General features: G+C 44.3%; 1 protein-coding gene across 1 annotated transcript in view; it reads left to right on the top strand.

Moving 5' to 3' along the window:
- LOC128048717 (antigen WC1.1-like) overlaps window positions 1-11,904 on the top strand; it is a 92,148-nt gene extending 80,244 nt beyond the window's left edge. Inside the window, exons 19-27 of the mRNA XM_052641145.1 lie at window positions 35-349; window positions 1,435-1,749; window positions 8,252-8,293; window positions 8,382-8,696; window positions 9,546-9,687; window positions 10,088-10,209; window positions 10,468-10,515; window positions 11,030-11,173; window positions 11,759-11,904. Coding sequence (XP_052497105.1) covers window positions 35-349; window positions 1,435-1,749; window positions 8,252-8,293; window positions 8,382-8,696; window positions 9,546-9,687; window positions 10,088-10,209; window positions 10,468-10,515; window positions 11,030-11,173; window positions 11,759-11,904 — 1,589 coding nt within the window. The remainder of the gene's footprint in view (window positions 1-34; window positions 350-1,434; window positions 1,750-8,251; window positions 8,294-8,381; window positions 8,697-9,545; window positions 9,688-10,087; window positions 10,210-10,467; window positions 10,516-11,029; window positions 11,174-11,758) is intronic.
- The last annotated feature ends 8,645 nt before the right edge of the window (window positions 11,905-20,549 follow it).

Raw genomic sequence — 20,549 nt, 5'->3', positions numbered from 1 at the left:
TCAAGGCCTCATTGTCCCATTTCTCTCTCCTCAGACAGCAGGCAGCTCCGCCTGGTGGATGGGGGCGGTCCCTGCGCCGGGAGAGTGGAGATCCTTGACCAGGGCTCCTGGGGCACCATCTGTGATGACGGCTGGGACCTGGACGATGCCCGCGTGGTGTGCAGGCAGCTGGGCTGTGGAGAAGCCCTTAATGCCACGGGGTCTGCTCACTTCGGGGCAGGATCAGGGCCCATCTGGCTGGACAACCTGAACTGCACAGGAAAGGAGTCTCACGTGTGGAGGTGCCCTTCCCGGGGCTGGGGGTGGCACGACTGCAGACACAAGGAGGACGCAGGGGTCATTTGCTCAGGTCAGCACTCCACACTGTGCACAGGCTGGAGGAGAGGAGGGCTCAGGAGGACGGGGGTCTGAGCCCTGAGAGAGAGATGCTGAAAGGGCCAGAGAAGGAGGCTTCCTCCCATGGAGCTTGTCTTTCCAGCAGACGTGGAAACCAGGTGCTTTCACTGCCTCCTGCAGCAGCTGAGACTCTGGTCCTTTCTCCTCAGTAGTGTTTCCTGGCAGAGCCTTTTCTCAGTTTTCCTTGAAATCGGGGCTCACTCTTCTGGTACATATGGTAGAGAAGTCTTAAAGCCAAGGTGCTAGTTTTTTTGTTTTGTAACAAATTACCACATAGTTAATGGTTTAAAACAACACATTTACTTCCTTACATTCTGTAGCTTAGATGTCCAGCAGGAATCTCACTGAATGGGGATCCAGGTTTCAGTAGGGTCACATCACCTCTGAGCCTCTGGGAAAGATCTGTTTCTTGTCTTTTCAAGCTTCTAAAAACTGCCTGCCTGCCTGCCTTCGTTCATAGCCCCTTCTGTTCATCATCAGAGCAGCAACGCTCCACCTCTCTAACTGTTATCCATATTCACATCTCCCTCTAACCAGAACGAGGAAAAGTGTTCCACCCTAAAGGATAGCGAGTCTAAGACTGTGATTCGACTGTGCTCAGGTGGTTAATCCATCATATTTCAGGGTAATCTCAGTCCTTACCTTAATCACATCTGTTAAGTCCCCTTTGCCAGATAAGGAAACAGTGACGGGTCCATTACTCTATCTGCCTCCACACTGTCCACATCACATCCCTTTCATACACTCTCTTAGATGTTTTGTCAGGAAGCAGGGGTCAGCTTCCACTCCCTGCAGGTGTCCAGGTTGGTCTTCCTCTCAGTTCATATCCACTACATCATGGTGGTAGAAATATTTAGAAACACAGACACAGATGGACAAAGTCAGATTAAAAAGGAGACAGGTTTCACTCTGGTCATCTAGTGGATTTGCTTCCCCAGCAGGGTCAGAGATGAGTGCTCACAATTTTGGGGAGAGAGGAAAACCCAGAGCACTGTGTGGGGTGCTCACTGTGTCCTGTCTCCTCTCTTTCAATCTCAGAGTTCCTGGCCCTCAGGATGGTGAGTGAGGACCAGGAGTGCACTGGGTGGCTGGAAGTTTTCTACAATGGGACCTGGGGCAGTGTCTGCCGCAGCCCCATGGAAGACATCACTGTGTCCGTGATCTGCAGACAGCTTGGCTGTGGGGACAGTGGAAGTCTTAACACTTCTGTTGGTCTCAGGGAAGGTTCTAGACCCCGGTGGGTAGATGGAATCCAATGTCAGAAAACTGACACCTCTCTCTGGCAATGTCCTTCTGACCCCTGGAAGTACAAGTCATGCTCTCCAAAGGAGGAAGCCTACATCTCATGTGCAGGTGACTTATGTCTGTTTCTGTGTCTGTCCCAACCCTGTAGGAAGTTATTAGTGAGATTTGATATTTTAAAATCCAAGTGATACGTCTAAGTTGAGTTTATAGAATGAAGTTGGATGGATCTAATTTAAGCCACATGTTCCAAACTTGCTTTATTAAAAGTTTTTAATTGATATAATTGACATAACATTATATTGTTTGCTGTGTACAACATAATGCTTATATACTTGTATATATTGATAAATGATCACTACAGTAAGTCTAGTTATATCCATAACCATATAGATAGTTAAATATTTTTCTTATATGATGAGGATGTTTAAGATGTATTTTCTCATCATCTTTCAAGTAGACAGTATGGTATTCACTATAGTCACCATGCTGTAAGTTATATGTCTTCATCTATTAATTTCATAACTCAAGTTTATACCTTTTGACTACATTTGCCCACACCAAATTCCCCACCTCTGGCAGCCACCAACTACTCAGCATCTCTGAACTTGCTTTTTGTTTCAAGATTACACATATCAATGAGATTTTATGGTATTTTTCTATCTCTGTCTGATTTGCTTCACCTAGCATAATGCCCTCAAGGGCCATCCTTGTTGAAACTGGCAAAATTTTCTTCTTTTTTATGGGCAGATATATGTCTGTATTACATTTTCTTTATCCATTCATCCATCAGTGAAGACTTACCTTGTTTGGCTCTTGTATATATTGCTATAAAATACTATAAAGTAATGCTGTTAAAATGCTGCAGTCGATATATCAGCAAATTTGGAAAATTCATCAGTGGTCACAAGACTGGAGAAGGTCAATTTTAATTCCAGTCCTGAAGAAGGGCAATGCCAAAGAATGTTCAAACTACTGCACAGTTGTGCTCGTTTCACATGCTAGCAAGGTTATGCTCAAAGTCTTTCAAGCTAGGCTTCAGCAATAAGTGAACTGAGAACTTCCAAGACATACAAGCTGGGTTTAGAAAAGGCAGAGGAACCAGAGATCAAATTGCCAACATTTGTTGGATCATAGAGTAAGCAAGAGAATTCCAGAAAAACATCTGCTTCATTGACTAGACTAAAGCCTTTGACTATGTGGATCACAACGAACTGTGGAAAATTCTTAAAGAGATGAGAATACCAGACCACCTTACCTGCCTCCTGAGAAACCTGCATGCAGGTCAAGAAGCAACAGCTGGAACTGGACATAAACAACTGACTGGTTCAAAATTGGGAAAGGAATTCGTCAAGGCTGTATATTGTCACCCTGTTTATTTAAGTTATATGTAGAGTACATCATGGGAAATGCCAGGCTGAATGAATCAGAAGCTGGAATCAAGATTTCTGTGAGAGATATCAACAACCTCAGATATGGAGATGACATCACTCTATTGGATGAAAGAGAAGACGAAATAAAGAGCTTATTGTTGAGGGTGAAAGAGGAGAGTGAAAAAGTTGGCTTAAAGTGCAAGATTCAACATTCTAAAAATTAAGATCACGGCATCTGGTTCCATCACTTCATGGCAAATAAAAAGAGAGAAGTTGGATACAGACAGATTTTCTTGGGCCCCAAAATCACTGCTGATGGTGACTGTAGCCATGAGATTAAAAGAGGCTTGCTCCTTGGGAGGAAAGCTATGACACACCTAGACAGAGTATTAAAAAGCAGAGACATCACTTTGCTGGCAAAGGTCCATATAGTCAAAGTTGTGTTTATTTCAGTAGTCATATATGGATGTGAGAGTTGGATTATAAAGAAGCTGATCGCGAAAGAGTTGATGCTTTTGAATTGTGGTGCTTGGATGCCACAAGTGAATTGTGAGTCCCTTGGACAACAAAGAGATCCAACTAGTCCGTCTTAAAGGAAATCAAATCTGAATATTCATTGGAAGGACTGATGCTGAAGCTGAAGCTCCAGTACTTCTGCCACCTGATGCGAAGAGCTGACTCGCTGGAAAATACCCTGATGCTGAGAAAAACTGAAGGCAAAAGGAGAAGTGGGCCACAGAGGATGAGATAGTTAGATAGTATTACCAATTCAGTGGACATAAATTTGAGCAAACTCTGGGAGATAGTGAAGGACAGAGGAACCTGGCGTGCTGCACTCCATGGGGTTGCAAAGAGTCAGACACAACCTGTCAACTGAACAAATATTGCTGCAGTGAACATTGGGTTTTCAAGTTAGTATTTCCTTCAGATAAATACCCCAAAGTGAAATTGCTAAATCGTATGGCAATTCTGTTTTTAATTTTTGATGCACCTCAATACTGTTTCCATAGGGGCTGCATCAACTTACATTCCCTCTAATCGTGCAAAAGCTTTCCTATCTCTTCACATTCTCCTCAACTCCTGTTATTTCTTCTTTTTGATAAAAGCCTTTCTAGAGGATATGAGGTCATGTCTCATTGTGGTTTTGATTTGTATTTTCTGATGATTAGTAGTGTTGAGCATGTTTTCATGTACCTATTGTCAAGTTGTATGTATTCTTTAAAAAAAAATTTATCAGTTTCTCCGCCCACTTTTGGAAAGTCATATTGTTTGATTATTGCTGATGACTTGTGTGAGTTCCTTGTGTATTTTGGATACTAATCTTATCAGAAATATAATATGTAAATATTTTCTCCAGTTCCATAGGTTGCTTTTTCATTTTGTTGATGGTTTCCTTAACTGGCCAGAAGCTTTGTAGCCTTATGTGGTCCTAACTGCTTGTTTTTAGTTTTGTTCCCTTTGATTTTGGTGTCAAATCCAGAAAATCCTCACGAAGACTGATGTCAATGATTTTATTTTCGTGTTTTTTTTTTTTTTCCTGTAGAAATTTTATGGCTTCAGGACTTGTGATCAAGTCTTTAATCTATTTTGAGTTAATTTTTGTGTGTGGTGTAAGATAGTGGATCAGTTTCATTCTTTTGCATGTGGCTGTCCAGTTTTCCCAATGCCATTTACTGAAAAAACTGTCCTTTCCTCATGGTATGTTCTTGGCTTCTTTGTCAAAAATTAATTGACCATACAAATGTGGGTTTATTTCTGAGCTCTCTATTGTCTTCCATTGATCTTTGTGTCCATTTTTATACCAACAACATACTGTTTTGATTAATATAGCTTTGTAATATAGTTTGAAAACAGGAAGTATGACACTTCCAGCTTTATTACTCTTTCTCAAGACTGCTTTGGTATTCAGCGTCTTTTGTGGTTCCATGCAAATTTTAGGATTGTTTGTCTATATCTGTGAAAATTTCCATTGAAATTTTGGTAAGAATTGCAGTGAATCTGTAGAATGCTTTGGGTAGTAATGGGCATGTTAATAATATTAGATTTCCAATCCGTGAGCAGAGAATATCTTTCCATTTATTTGAGTCATCTTGAGTAACTTTCATCAGTATCTTATAGTTTTCAGTGTACAGGTCTTTCACCTCCTTGGTTAAATTTATTCCTAGATATTTTATTCATTTTCATGCAAATGTAAATAGAATTGTTTTCTCAGTTTCTCCTCATGGCAGTTTTGTTGTTAGTGCATAGAAATGCAATTGATTTTTGTATATAGATTTTTCATTCTACAACTTTACTGAGTATTATTTCTCATATTTTTGGTGAAGTCTTTGGGGTTTTCTATATATAATATCATGTAAAGGAGTCTTCTTCCTCATGACTCTGATGGCAAAGAATCCATCTGGAATGCAAGAGACCCGGGTTTGATCCCTGGGTCGGGAAGATACCCTGGAGGAGGGAACGGCAACCCACTCCAGTATTCTTGCCTGGAGAATCCCAATGGGCAGAGGAGCCTGGCAGGCTGCAGTCCTTGCGGTCACAGAGTCAGACACGACTGAGCGACTAACACTTCACTTTTCAATCTGCAAATAGTGTCAGTTTTGCCTCTTCCTTTCAGATTTGGATGTCTGATTTTCTTTTCATTGCCTGATGGATCTGGACGGGACTGCCAAAACTAAGTTGAATAAAAGTGGTGAGAGTAGATAATTTTGTCTTGTGTCTGATTTCAGAGGAAAAGCTTTCGGTTTTTACAGTCAAATATGATGTTAGCTGTGAACTGCTCATATGGCCTTAGTTATATTGAGATGCAATCCTTCTATAACTACTTTGTGAAAGAGTTTTTATCATAAATGGATTTTGAATTTGTCAAACATTTTTTCTGCATCCTTTGAGATATGATTTTTACCTTTGTTTTCTTTATTTGGTGTATCACATTGATTAGTTTGTGAATGTTGAATTATCCTTGCATCCTTAGAACAAACGTCACTTGATCATGGTGTATGATTCTTTTAGTGTATTGTCAAATTCAGTTTTCTAATATTTTGTTGAGGATTCTTGCACCTATATTTATCAGAGTATTAGCCTGTAATTTTATTTTCTTGTGGTGTCCTTATCTGGTTTTAGTATCAGAATAATGTTGGCCTCATAAAATGAGTTTGGATGTGTTTCTTTCTTCTGTTTTTGGAAGAGTTTGAGAAGGCTCCACCACTAAATATTGTTACACTGGGAATTGGGATTTTGAAAATAAATGTTGAATGAAATAAATAAATGTTGGAGATGGCAACAAATAGTTAAACCATAGCACCTTACTTCCTTCAACATTTCTCTCTCTCTGCTTCTCTCTCTCCTTCCCTCCCCCTCCACATACACAAACACACACACCCCATTCAGGTACACCTTGAATGGTATGCTGGCTGTTGCCTGAAACCCACCGCTAAGAATATGGCGAGAGATATTTCAAAAGCAGAGGCTCACTCCCTTCCTTGCCTCTCTTTTTTCATCTCTTTGTCTTTTCCATTTGAGGCCAAAGAGGCGTTAAACTATTAGACTTTTTACTGATGACATTTTTCCTACAATTAAACACTGAGAATGGAGAGGTGGTAAAGTCTTTGACCATGAAAATGAGCAACCCGCTCACAAAGGTCCTGCCATCATTTTCTCAGAGATTCTCTGCATAGAGTGGGTAGGAGGTTTGATAGGATGATCTGGAAAGAATATACAAATTTTGATACTTTACGACAGGTACTATTTACGCTTCTGTTTCTTTGTGTTGCTTTGAATTTGTATTTATTTCTCTCAGCTTCAATTCTTTTATATATACTTTTCAGTCTTTTGTTTTTATTTCTGCATCTTCTCAATACAAATTTTTCTCAGTAGGTTTTTTTTTTACTCTATTGCAAAAATTTCTGCCTTACTCAGTGTGTACATATATGTGTACATATATCTTAGAATTCTACTAAGTCTTTCCTGTATATTTCCTTTTTAAGAGATCCTAACCAACACTATGGGCTTTTCTGGTGGTTCAGACAGCAAAGAAACTGCCTGCAATGCAGGAGACCTGGGTTCGATTCCTGGATAGGGAAGATCCAGTGGAGAAAGGAATGGCAATCTACTCCAGTATTCTTGCCTGGAAAATCCTATGGACAGTGTAGCCTGGTGGGCTGCATTCTGTAGGTCACAAAGAGTCAGACACGACTGAGCAACTAACACACACACACATAACCAACACTGCATTGTAGATCAATTATCTTCTAATTAAAAATAAATTTAAAAAAGATTTTCCTTTTACAACAGTAGTCTTCACTTGCCCACTTGTCACACTGAATAGTAGGTAAGAGCAGCTTATAATCTATCTAATAATTTTCCATTAAAATTACATATGTGAGATTTTGGAGAAGGCAAAGGCGACCCACTCCAGTACTCTTGCCTGGAAAATCCCGTGGGTGGAGGAGCCTGGTAGGCTGCAGTCCATGGGGTCGCTAAGAGTTGGACACGACTGAGCAACTTCACTTTCTCTCTTCACTTTCATGCATTGGAGAAGGACATGGCAACCCACTCCAGTGTTCTTGCCTGGAGAATCACAGGGACGGAGGAGCCTGGTGGGCTGCCGTCTATGGGGTCGCACAGAGTCGGACACGACTGAAGCAACTTAGCTGCAGGCACAGCAGCAGCATGTGAGATTTTGAGTATAAATTAACAGGACTGATCATTTTTACTATGAGCTATTATCATAGGCTATTACCAGTCACTGATATTTGGTTTACTATTTCACTGATTAGCGTGAATTTAAAGAAGCTTTATTTTACTGAATTTTATTCATCTATTCATTCATTCAATAACTATTTATCAAGCCCTTATCTAGGTATTTAGAAAAGGTTTTCCATAGATATTTGTTGAATGAGTGCATACAATGTGCAGGCACTGTCCTAATAGCAGAAACATGGCGCATATAAGATATACAAAGTCCTTCTTCTAATGGACCTTTTATTCAGAGGGGCGTATGTGTACATTTGTAGATGGCTGTGTTTATAGTTGCTGTGGGATGTGAAGACTGATAAACAAGTAAATATTTAAAGTAATTTCAGCTGGTGGTCAGATGCAGTGAAAGTTTCAGCCCAGGAGTTAATGAATGAGCCTGTGTTTTCACGTGTCATTTGCACTGACCCAAGGGCCTTAGATCATCTTATGTGGGGACAAGATCACCCCCAGCTATTCCTGATCCACTGTTTCCCTGTTGTTTGCAGGAAGAAGACCCAAGAGCTGTCCAGCTGCTGCCCCCTGCACAGGTACGTCAGCCCCGCCCCCTCCCCTGTGGCTCCCAGGGGCTCCTTCCTCCCACCAGGGCAGTCACAGGAGGGGCTGCTGCCTTTTCAGACAGAGAGAAGCTCCGGCTCAGGGGAGGAGACAGCGAGTGCTCAGGGCGGGTGGAGGTCTGGCACAGCGGCTCCTGGGGCACCGTGTGCGATGACTCCTGGAGCCTGGCAGAGGCCGAGGTGGTGTGTCAGCAGCTGGGCTGTGGCCAGGCCCTGGAAGCTCTGCAAACGGCGACATTCGGCCCTGGAAATGGGAGCATCTGGCTGGACGAGGTGCGGTGCGGGGGCCGGGAGTCCTCCCTGTGGGACTGTGCTGTGGAGCCCTGGGGGCAGAGCGACTGCAAGCACGAGGAGGATGCTGGTGTGAGGTGCTCTGGTGAGTGAGGGGCTCGGGGTCCACCCTGAGTGAGCTGGGGCAGCGTGGGGGCAGTGGGTTGGACCGGGCATGGTGGGGAGTTTCTATTCAGACAGTGTCCAGGTCCTGGGGCTCTGATCTAGGACGGGGGAGCTGGGAGGACGGGACACTGGTGTTGTGGAGACTGAGGGGTGATTTCAGGCGCAGGAGGGAAAAATGGGTTTGCCTGCGTTCTGGCCAATTTCCTTTCCTCACACTGCTACTTTTCTCTTTAGGTGTAAGGAATCCATTGCCCCCGACTCCAGCAGGTACTGTGAACATCCATGGGCAGGAAAGAATACGCAGGTCTGGGGACCTGTTCTGTGGCTCTCTGACAGCTCAGGAGAGGAAAGAGCCTGAGGAGCCCTGGCTGGTGGGGAGGAGCCCAGGGCGTTATGTTGGGGAACTCCTCTGCCTTGGTTCCTGGGGCCACATTTTTCTCATGACTGGGATCCAAGGGAGACTGGTTCCTGTGTTGCAGAATCTAAGGTTCTCCACCGGCCTCTGAGTGTTGCTCCTCATCAGTGAGGTGTGGGTCCCAGGACTGTTTGACGCTCTGTCTCCTGAAGCCCAAGGAGAAGAGATGAGCCGGGTCCTCAGAGGCTGTCTCAGCAGGGCAGCTCCCTGACAATCCCCAGCTCTGCTTTGGGGCCACACTGGCTGGCGTGGAGCTGACCCATCTCAGGACGAGACCCGGGGGAGCCAGGTCACTGTCAGTGCACCTGTGTCTGAGGCTGGGATGCCATTGTCTGGAGTCCCTGGAAATGCTGGCACAGGGGGTTTCTCTGTGCCCAGGACCTTTTCCCTACCCTGTTGCCTTGTTCTCTTTAGGGTCCAGACCTGTTTCAAGTCATCTCCCTGGCATCTTCTCCTTGCCTGGGGTCCTCTGCCTCATCCTGGGGTCCCTTCTCTTCCTGGTCCTCGTCATCCTGGTGACTCAGCTGCTCAGATGGAGAGCAGAGCGCAGAGGTGGGTGGCAGGGGGACCTGGGGACCAGGGAGAGTGTGTGGAGGCAGGAGATGGGGCAGGTGTGAGGAGGGGAACCTGGGCCAGGTGTCTGTTGTGAGTCTGAAGAACTCCATGCACTCTGTGCTGAGCTCTAAGGGGTGAGTAGACAGATTCTTAGGACTGGGGCGTGAATCTCAGAAGTCATGGCCTCTCCTATGAGAGCAGACAGAGTCGGGGCTAAGCTGTGAATTCAGGTCAGACGTGCTGACATGGTGCACGGGGTGGAAGATGTTGCAGAGGTCCAGGCAGCCTCCGTGTGAACATCAGGAGATACAGGGTGGGCCTGCTGGACCGGGGTGTCTGGGGTGGCACCTCTGATCTGCTAGAGGATCTCTCAGCCTTCTGGATCAGGGTGTCTGGGGCAGCATCTCTGATCTTCTGGGGGATCTCTCAGCCTTATTCAGCTATGAAGATGCTCTTGCTGAAGCCGTGTATGAGGAGCTCGATCACCTTGTGACTCAGAAGGAGAGTCTTCTGGGCAGCCCAGGTGGGTCTCTGTCTGCCCTCCTGGGACCTCTGGTTGTCACACCCGCTGGGTGTGTGCATTTCCTCAGCATCTGCAGACCCCATACGTTCCCCAAGCTCACAGAGGTGGCTCTCCAAAGTGGCAGGATGGCCTCTCACAGCCCTGTGAGCCCCCAGCCTCTGTCTACACTGCAAGAGCCAGACCTGTCCCTTCTCAGCCTTAACTCAGGTCCTTTGGGTGTGGGGAGGGTCCTTCTGTGTGTGTTTTTCTCTACTTTAGGCTTCCTGTCAGATGGTGAGGACAACAATGGCTCCAGATCTGCTCCAGGTAATAGAGGTGGACCTGCTTCAGCTGAGTGTTGCGGAGGAGAGTTTCCCTCCTCATAGAGAGGAGATGTAAGGGGAACAGTCTTCCTCTGATGGACCAGAGGGATCCCTTGTGTCCAGATCGGGTCTGTCCTTCTCCTTCTCTGGCTGATCTGTGATGTCTCACATTTGGGGCTGGGCTCTCTGAGTTCAGAATCACAAGAGACACACACTGGTTTTAAAAATAACATCTGTAAAGCACAGTTTGTCAAAATACTTTAGTAATGCTCAATGGTGGGAGAGTTGCTTTGAGATCTATATTTTCAGTTAGGAAATATTAAGATATGTAAAGTTATGTTTTGGTTTATGGACACATCAAAATGAAACATGGTCTCAGAGAAAAAAAATCTTTCTTAACAAGGAGTGACTGGTGCCTCTATTTAGCAGCTCAGAAACTCTGGGTCAGAAGGGATCTTAGGTATTTCCTAGACCAACCCACTTACTGTGGTTTCATCTGACCCCTGCTGTGCCCTCAGAAGCCCCAGATCAGAAGACCTATGCCCTTGGTGAGGGTTATGATGATGCCGAAGAGGTACCAGTGCCTGGGGCTCCTCCTACCTCTGAGGGGAGTGAGGAGGAAGTGCCCCCAGAGAAGGAAGATGGGATGAAGTCTGAGATAGGTGAGTGGGGTTAGCTGATCCCCTGTAATCTTTGGTCTCTGTCCTGGGAAGGGTGAATTTGAGCTCCTCAATGTCCAGCCTCGCTACAGTTTCTCATGCGTTTGATGGGCTTCCCTGGTGGCTCAGATGGTAAAGAATCTGCCTGCAATGCAGGAGACCCGGGTTTGATCCCTGGATCAGGAAGATCCCCTGGAGAAGGGAATGGCTACCCATTCTAGTATTCTTGCCTGGAAAATCCCATAGATAGAGGAGCCTGGCGGGCTACAGTTCATAGGGTTGCAAAGATTCAGACACAACTGAATAACTAGCACTTCACTGCCTGGAGGCAGGTCTTCTCAGAGCTCCTGTGTGAGCACAGGTCTCCTGTGATGCAGGGTTTCCACAGGAGCTGAGGCCCCAGAGAGTAAATGGACTGGATCTGAGAGGACATCTGGGATCCGTCCTCACTGTAACTGATATGAAATAGTCTGAGACCACCCTGGGTCCCAGGGATGCTTTGTCATCACCACTTGATTAACTTGCTTCCTCCTCACTGTCTGGCACCCTTGTCTCTGTTCTAAATCATACCTCTCTTTCCTCTTTCAGGCTCTTCTCCAAACATCTTTAGAGAGGAAGCTGATCCTGGGGAAGGAGAAGAGAGCCCCTGGCTGCTCCAGGGGGAGAAAGGGGACCCTGGGTACGATGATGTTGAACTAAGTGCCCTGGAAACATCCACAGTGACTTTTCCATGATGTTGTATTAAATACAAGATCGTGCCGCAGATATTCTAATTGCCTGCATCTCAATAGAACAGTGCTGACCTGTGATTGTGTTATATGGAAATTGCTCAAAATGAAATATTCTGAATAAAGTAAATTTTTTTTTTTTTTGCTTTGTTAATTATTACCAAATTCCATGTCAAATGCTTTTAGAGGACTGGTCCTCAAACACCATTTACCTCAAAGGAAATACACGATGAGTGCACTGCCCTGTTTTCTCACCTCCTTCAAAGGCTAGTGAGGCCATGAATTTGCCCAGGATCACAGATGCTCCAGGTCACTCTTGCTTAGAAAAGGTATCTAAACTTGGTCCACATTCACACCCTCCTTCCTAGCAAGATGCCTTTGTTGACCGAAAAGTATAGTCAGAACCTGGTAGAGTTATTTTATTTGGTGGGAATGCTTAAGACTCTACGCCCTGAGACAGCATCTCAGTAGCTCTGAGAAAACTGCTCCAAGGAGGCAGGAGGGGAAGTCAGGCTGTTTACAAGTTTGCAACAAAGGGAGCAGGGAGTCTGAACATCAAAGATCAGGTGTCAAGTTCAGGAATGTAACGCTCTATGTGTGGGAAGATGCAAGCCTCTGGACTCACTGGATTCAATGCTTCCATATGCAGCTCAGCTATCTGGGGCAACACTGTTTCCCTGTTCACCTTGAGGAGCCTCAGACAGCTGCTTCTTGCTTTCCCCAGCTTCTCAGCAATCATCATGTGGGGTGGCAGCATCCCCAGGATCAGTTTTGGGAGCCCTCACTCACAACTGGAGACCAGAAATCACTGATGGCTGTGACATTTCTTGTTTATTGATATGGCAGGAGATATTTTCATTTCACAAACTCATGGAAAAAAACTCAGTCCTGAACATTCCTGTATGTTCTTCCCTGAGATGTCACATCACCTGATTTAACCTGTTCTTGGGCACCAGACTTGGGTGTGAGTTTCAAAGTTGGAGTTTGCTGGTGGGAGAGAATGGATACAGCTTTCTTTATCCTGCCTAAGTGTTCATGGATCAATTAAAACTCTAACTCTAGGTAACTACCTCTGCCTTTTCATCTCTCATTCCCTAGGTTACTTGATCTGTTTATTCCTCAAGCAGATATAGATTCCTCCTTGCTCTTCTCCCATGTGTAGTTGGTTAGCAAATCCTTATGAATCCATTCTTTCCATCCCTGCCTACAATTTCTTCAGAACGTTGCCATTTCTTATGTGTCCAATTATCTATCCTTCTGAGCAAATTATATCAGCTCATCTCTCTCTCTAAGTTGATGGAGGGCAAATTGGTGCTCACCCACAGCCTGAATCCACATGGGACAAGAGGGCAAGAAAGTGGAGACCTAGACAGAGGGGATCCAGAAGAAGGGATAGTTGGGGAAATCAGGTATGTTTGTCTATTTACATTTCAAAGATGTGGATGGAGGGGCCTGATATGATTAAATTCCTAAAGGAAGAATTTCAAACTAGTGGGCTCCTCTGAAAACAAACTGTTTCAAGATTGTTTTAATCTGGTTACTACTGAAAAAGTAAAGGTGATCCTGCTGTGATTCTTCAGGGTAGAGAGACCTGTCATGTAGGAGTGGCCAAGCAAAGATTACATTTCACAACACCCCCCTCCCCCCCAGTTCCATTGTGGACATGTGGAGAGGCTGCTGATATAAGACCTGAGAGTGATGGCCTGGTTTTGAGTTGAACACACCCAGTTCCTGGCTGATGGCTCTGCATGGTGTCCAGGGCTCCGACCTACAGTCACGCTTGCAGTCTTCATAGTTCTAGGCTGTGCTTGGGGATTAGAAGATGCCCAGGAGTTCTCCCAAGGCAGCTCACATGGCTACTCACCACTGGGAAGTGATGAAATAAATGACATATGATGAAAGATATAAAGTATACCCACCAAGAAGCTCAGGGAACTCCAAAAAAATGCAGATAAACAATCAAATCCAGGGAAAGAATATGTGAACAAAATAAGATTGAAAAATGATTATTTATTATCATTGTTTTAAATTTTTGGTTTCACTGAGTCTTTGTTGATACCCATGGGCTTTCTCTAGTTGTGGCAGGCGGGCACTGCTCTTCTTTGTGGACAGCAGGCCTCACTGTGGGGGCTTCTCTTGCTGTGGAGCACAGGCTCTAGGTGCACAGGCGTCAGTAGTTGTAGCATGCCGGCTCCTATTGGCAGTTTGTGGGTCCTGGAGCACAGAGTAGTTGTGCCCAGGCTCTGAGTTGCTCCACAGAATAAATTCAGTTTTTTGTTTTTTTTTTTCAGTGCAGAGACTGAAATCACAAAAACGAAAGCAAACAGGGAGTTTGCTGATGGTTTAGTGGTTAGGATTCGATGCTTTCACTGCTGTGCCTGTATTCTATCCTGGTCAGGCAACTGTGCAATGAGGCAAAAAAAAAAAAAAAAAAAAAAAGAGAGGGAACCAAACAGAAATTCTGTTGCTTAAGATTACAATGAATGAAATGCAACAAAATAAAAAATGCTACAGAGAGCATCAGCAACAGCAGAAGAATCTTTGAGGCACAAGACACAGAAAATTGAAATTAGCCAGCCAGGGGACAAAGAAGAAAAAAGAATGAAAAGGTGTGAAAGAACCTGTGCAAACTTTGGGATAGAGTTCACACTAACAACCTGCACATTATTGGAGTCCCTGAAGGAGAAGAGAGGGAGAAAGGGACAGAGATTGTACTTGAAATAATACCAGATAAGTCACACATCTGATGAGACTTAGGCATCCAAGTTCATGGAGCTAATAGGTCACCCCTCAGAGTTCACTCAAAATGATCGTCTCCAAGACACATTGTTTATAATCAAGCCTAAGAGAGAATTTTAGACGCATCAAGGTAAGAGCAAATGCTCACAAAAGGAAATTCCCTTGAGAATATCAGTGGACTTCTGAGAAGAAACCTGTCAAGCCAGGAGAGGAAGGGATGATGTTTTCAAACTGATGAACATAAACCTGCCAGCCAAGAATACTTTTCTCAGGAAGGTTGTCTTTCAGAAATGAAGATGAGATAAAGACTTTCCCAAACAGAAAACAGTTGAGGGAGCTCACCAACACAGGTTTGTGTTACAAGATTGCCGAAGGGAGTTCTTCAAGCTAAATGAAGGATGTTAATTATTACATGAAATAAGTGAAATTATATAACAGACTTGTAAATGTAAATGTGTAATCCAATACAGAATACACTGAATATGGTAGTGTGTTAACCAGTTAGCTCCAGTCTAGGGGAAGTATTAAAATAACTATCAGTTCAGTTCAATTCAGTCGCTCAGTTGTGTCCGACTCTTTGCGACCCCATGAATCGCAGCACACCAGGCCTCCCTGTCCATCACCATCTCCCGGAGTTCACTCAGACTCACGTCCATTGAGTCCGTGATGCCATCCAGCCATCTCATCCTCGGTCGTCCCCTTCTCCTCCTGCCCCCAATCCCTCCCAGCATCAAGTCTTTTCCAATGAGTCAACTCTTCGCATCAGGTGGCCAAAGTACTGGAGCTTCAGCTTTAGCATCATTCCTTCCAAAGAAATCCCAGGGCTGATCTCCTTCAGAATGGACTGGTTGGATCTCCTTGCAGTCCAAGGGACTCTCAGAAGTCTTCTCCAATGCCACAGTTCAAACGCATCAATTCTTCGGCGCTCAGCCTTCTTCACAGTCCAACTCTCACATCCATACATGACCACAGGAAAAACCATAGCCTTGACTACACAGACCTGAGTTGGCAAAGTAATGTCTCTGCTTTTGAATATACTATCTAGGATGGTCATAACTTTTCTTCCAAGGAGTAAGCGTCTTTTAATTTCATGGCTACAGTCACCATCTGCAGTGATTTTGGAGCCCAAAAAAATAAAGTCTGACACTGTTTCCACTGTTTCCCCATCTATTTCCCATGGAGTGATGGGACCAGATGCCATGATCTTCGTTTTCTGAATGTTGAGCTTTAAGCCAACTTTTTCACTCTCCTCTTTCACTTTCATCAAGAGGCTTTTTAGCCCCTCTTCACTTTCTGCCATAAGCATGGTGTCATCTGCATATCTGAGGTTATTGATATTTCTCCCGGCAATCTTGATTCCAGCTTGTGTTTCTTCCAGTCCAGCGTTTCTCATGGTGTACTCTGCATATAAGTTAAATAAGCAGGGTGACAATATACAGCCTTGACGTACTCCTTTTCCTATTTGGAACCAGTCTGTTGTTCCATGTCCAGTTCTAACTGTTGCTTCCTGACTTGCATACAGATTTCTCAAGAGGCAGGTTAGGTGGTCTGGTATTCCCATCTCTTTCAGAATAGAGAAAGATATTTTGTTAGTGATATACAGTATAAAGAGAGGTAAATTCTGACATCAAAAACAGAAAGTGCAGGGAGGGGATTGTATGCGATTGAAATGAATTTGTTATCAATGTAATAGAGACTACTGTGTCTATAAGATATTTTATGTGAACCATGTGGCAATAAAAATGTAAAAACCTACAGTAGATTCACAGAAAGTAAAGAGAAAAAAATCAAAGCACATCATTATCCAAAATCATCAGTTCACAGCTCTAACTGTTGTACAGAACAGTCGAGTTGTCCTGCTCTCTACAGCATCCTTCAAGATCAGCCCCAGAGGACTCTCCTTTCACAAACTGAAAAACCAATTAGTCTGGCTGTTATTATAAGCCAAAGAACACTTTCTGCACCTCATCTCCTTCCATGTGTCATATAGATGGTGCAGCTGTACTTTTTTAATTGCAAATTTTCATCCTGTGACTTTCCTGTGTGGTTTTTATGGAAAAACTGCCAAATCAGAAATCATCCCAATACGCTGTCTCCTCTGTTGGTTTTGATTAAGACTTAATAAGAAGCCACATGTGAGTGTGTTGTGGTTTGTCTTGTGTATCCTTAGAGATAGAGATTTGCGGAGTTTGTTGTGATGTATCTGGTGGTGATACGCACCTTCTTTTTGAAAATCAAAGTTTGCCCTGTTAATTGCTGAAAGCATTTGCCTTTAAAACAAAGGTATCAATTAGCCAAATGATGTCCTCAAAACTAGTTCTTTATATTTAAGATACTTTCTTTTAAAATTCTAGCATAGTACCATTCAGTCATTCAATGAACATTAGCTGAGCATCTATTAGTCAAGGCTATGGTTTTTCCAGTGGTCATGTATGGATGTGAGAGTTGGAGTGTGAAGAAAGCTGAGTGCTGGAGAATTGATGCTTTTGAACTGTGATGTTGGAGAAGACTCTTGAGAGTCCCTTGGACTGCAAGGAGATCCAACCAGTCCATTCGAAAGGAAATCAGCCCTGGGTGTTCTTTGGATGCTAAAGCTGAAGCTGCAGTACTTTGGCCACCTGATGCGAAGAGTTGACTCATTGGAAAAGACTCTGATGCTGGGAGAGATTGGCGGCAGGAGGAGAAAGGGACGACAGAGGATGAGATGGCTGGATAGCATCACTGACTCGATGCACATGAGTTTGAGTGAAGTCCAGGTGTTGGTAATGGACAGGGAGGCCTGGCGTGCTGCAATACATGGGGTTGCAAAGAGTCGGACACGACTGAGTGACTGAACTGAACTGAACTGAACTGAGCATCTATTAACTTATAGAGAGTGGAAATACAGAACTTATACACAGGAACAGGCCTCACTCCAATCCTGGGCCTTGGCAGGGCCTCAGCAGATGCCTGCAGCCTGTAGGAGCCTTGGAGAGCATGCCCAGATGTGGACGGATTCAATGATAAAGAAAAGAGAATCTGTTCACAGACTTTTAGATGTTATAGGAGGAACACATTTTGCTGTGTTTCCAGTGTTCTTAAGCTGGTCTTAGCTGCACCAAAGCTCCATGTGTAATAGAGCATCAGTTCATAGAGATCAAGTCTGAGCAACCACAGCCTTTGAACTATGAGGGCCATCACAGTAGCACTAATCTTGGGTTTAAGAATGACCACCCACAGGAGCTCAATAGCTTTGGAGTTGGTCATTACATCAACTCTGAGCAGAGGTGGATTAATCATGAAGCTAATGAAGCTTCACTTTCACAGCCTCTCCTTACACCAGCCCCTTCCAAGTCCCATGAGGGAAGCCCTAGGGCTGTGCTCACAAGGATATAGATTTTGAAACAGCCATTTTCCTGAGATGAATAAAACATGTTCAGCAAAATCATTTCTTAACCAGATGTGAAGTAGTTTATTAAGTGCATGAAGCACTAAATCCAGGAATTAAATTTGTTCAGGAAATCAAGAAAAGACTTAGGGGGCTTAGACAGTCATGCTAAATACTTGCCTTTTCATTAGTACAGGATTGGTGGAAGGTAAAAACAGGATCAAAGATGATGAAGTGACTAACTCAGAGGAAAGAAGAGCTGTTTAAGGATGAAGGTCAAGGTGTTAAGCGACAAGTTCGGGAAACTGAGCCTGACTGTCAGCACAGAGTGATGTAAAGGGAACAGGAGATGCACCAGGGGCGGGTGCAGTTAGACAGGACTTGCATTAGTTGTTGGTCAATCAGAAACGGTGACTGAGAAACAACCAAGCCCAACAGAAGAAGCAAGGTGAGGCCTGAGGGAGCAGCTTGGGATGAAGACACAGAAGGAAGGGGAGATCCAGGAAAGGACCTGCTTCACGTGACAGATTCTGTCTTCTTTTCAAGTCTTCTTTCTTCTTTGTATCCATCAGAAGAGACTCTGCTCTGCTGCTGCAAAAAGTGACCTGCAAATCTCAGTCACATACACACATATATATATACACACACACACGGACGCAAATGCTCACATACATACACACTCATACAAACACACACACACACACTCATACACACACACACACACTCATCGCAACCTACAGATGTTTGTGATCTGTGAGGCTCTTGCACATGCACCATCTGGAACATGCAGCCTCTGGGGCAGGAAAAAGAGACTAGAGAGTCACACTTGGGCTTTTCCGGCCTCCACTCAGAAGTGACACAGGTGACACCACCCACGCTTCATTGGCCACAGTGAGTCACCGGGGAGTGGAAATGCAGCTGTTTGACGAGTATTACTGTCTATCCACATCCTTCAGTAGAACTCCGGAGAGCAGTGCTGTCAGTTTTTTCTCACCTTGGAGAAGCTTCTGAGGTACAGCTTTGTGCAGAGATTGAACATGATCTGACCCTCCGGAGCGGGCTTGAAGGCATTTTCTATTGGGATCCTTTGGCTGGTGTGTCTCTGACTCCTTACTCCACCTCAGTCTGTGCCGAGTGGGGTCAGTCAGATTTGTGCCCCCACCTCCCTTCCCCACTCAGTATCACTCACTGCATAGGGATTTTCAGCATTTGTTCATGCATTCATTGCTTTTCCAATGTTTGTTAAACTCCTTCTATGTGTCTTTACTTGACCTTATAGAGACACTGAAGAATAAGACACAACACTTGCTCTCAAGAAGCCCCCACTTTAGAGACAATAAGAAAGTTTTTACAGATTGAAGAGACACAGCAGTAATTTTGAGCTGGAGGAATTAGAAAGAGTTCACAGAGGTGCCAACTCTGTGCATCTAAAAACAGGGAAAGATACACATATTTTCTTTCTGTAGTGGGCTTGAAAATGTGTCCTCTAGAATTCAACTGGAGAAGGCAATGGCACCCCACTCCAGTACTCTTGCCTGGAAAATCCCATGGATGGAGGAGCCTGGTGGGCTACAGTCCATGGGGTCGCACAGAGTCGGACACGACTGAGTGACTTCACTTTCACTTTTCACTTTCATGTACTGGAGAAGGAAATGGCAACCCACTCCAGTGTTCTTGCCTGGAGAATCCCAGGGACGGGGGAGCCTGGTGGGCTGCTGTCTATGGGGTCGCACAGAGTCGGACACGACTGAAGCGACTTAGCAGCAGCAGCAGCAGCAGAATTCAAATATGCATAAATGTAATATTCACTATTTTTATAACTGATTTCATCTTGTGCAGTAGCAAGTGGTGTTTGCATGAATTGAAAGTTGCACAAAGTTAACACAGACTCTCCTGTTTAAAATCACAGACTCTCCCTTTTAAAATTTGTCCCCCAAGTTAGCTTGGGTTTATGGTAATAATTATCTTGTCAACTCCAGTTGAAGCTCCCTGCTGACACTGGTTTTCCTGTATTTAAGGAGACATCTTCTTGTCTCTCCTCCCCCAGATGGTGTCTGGGGTGGGAGGGTTTCTTCCTTCCCAGCAGCAGTGGGGAAGTGTCCTTGGTCTGCATGCTCTCCACTTAGAAGCTGCTTGTCTTTGATTTAGTAGCTTTGATTGCTCTGGTTTCTGCCACTCTCTCTGTTAGATGTTGCTGGTTATAGACTGTAAAGGGCTGAAGAGAGATGATGGGCTGGACCTCAGCCAGCTCATGACCAAGCTCATCACATGCCCTTGTGATGAAGTGGTCTTTAGTAAAGAAGCCTTTACCAACCTTGGTCTCATCCATACAAGGAACACAGATGGTGAGGTGGGTCTCCAAACCTTTGGTGTAACAAATCATTAATTGTTTCCTTTTAAAGTTGTATAGTTATTTTTTAATCCAAAAATATTTTTGTATATTAGTCAGTCTGATTGGTCCTGAAAATGTCCCTCTACCAAGGATATTTAATTATTAATTTTCCCAGCAAAGAGACTACTGAACCTCTGAAACCTCCATATTTTC

The sequence above is a fragment of the Budorcas taxicolor genome, chromosome 5 (genome assembly GCF_023091745.1).
Source record: "Budorcas taxicolor isolate Tak-1 chromosome 5, Takin1.1, whole genome shotgun sequence".
Lineage (NCBI taxonomy): Eukaryota > Metazoa > Chordata > Mammalia > Artiodactyla > Bovidae > Budorcas > Budorcas taxicolor.
The sequence above is the reverse complement of the archived record's forward strand: the minus strand, read 5'-3'. Positions and strand labels throughout refer to the sequence as shown.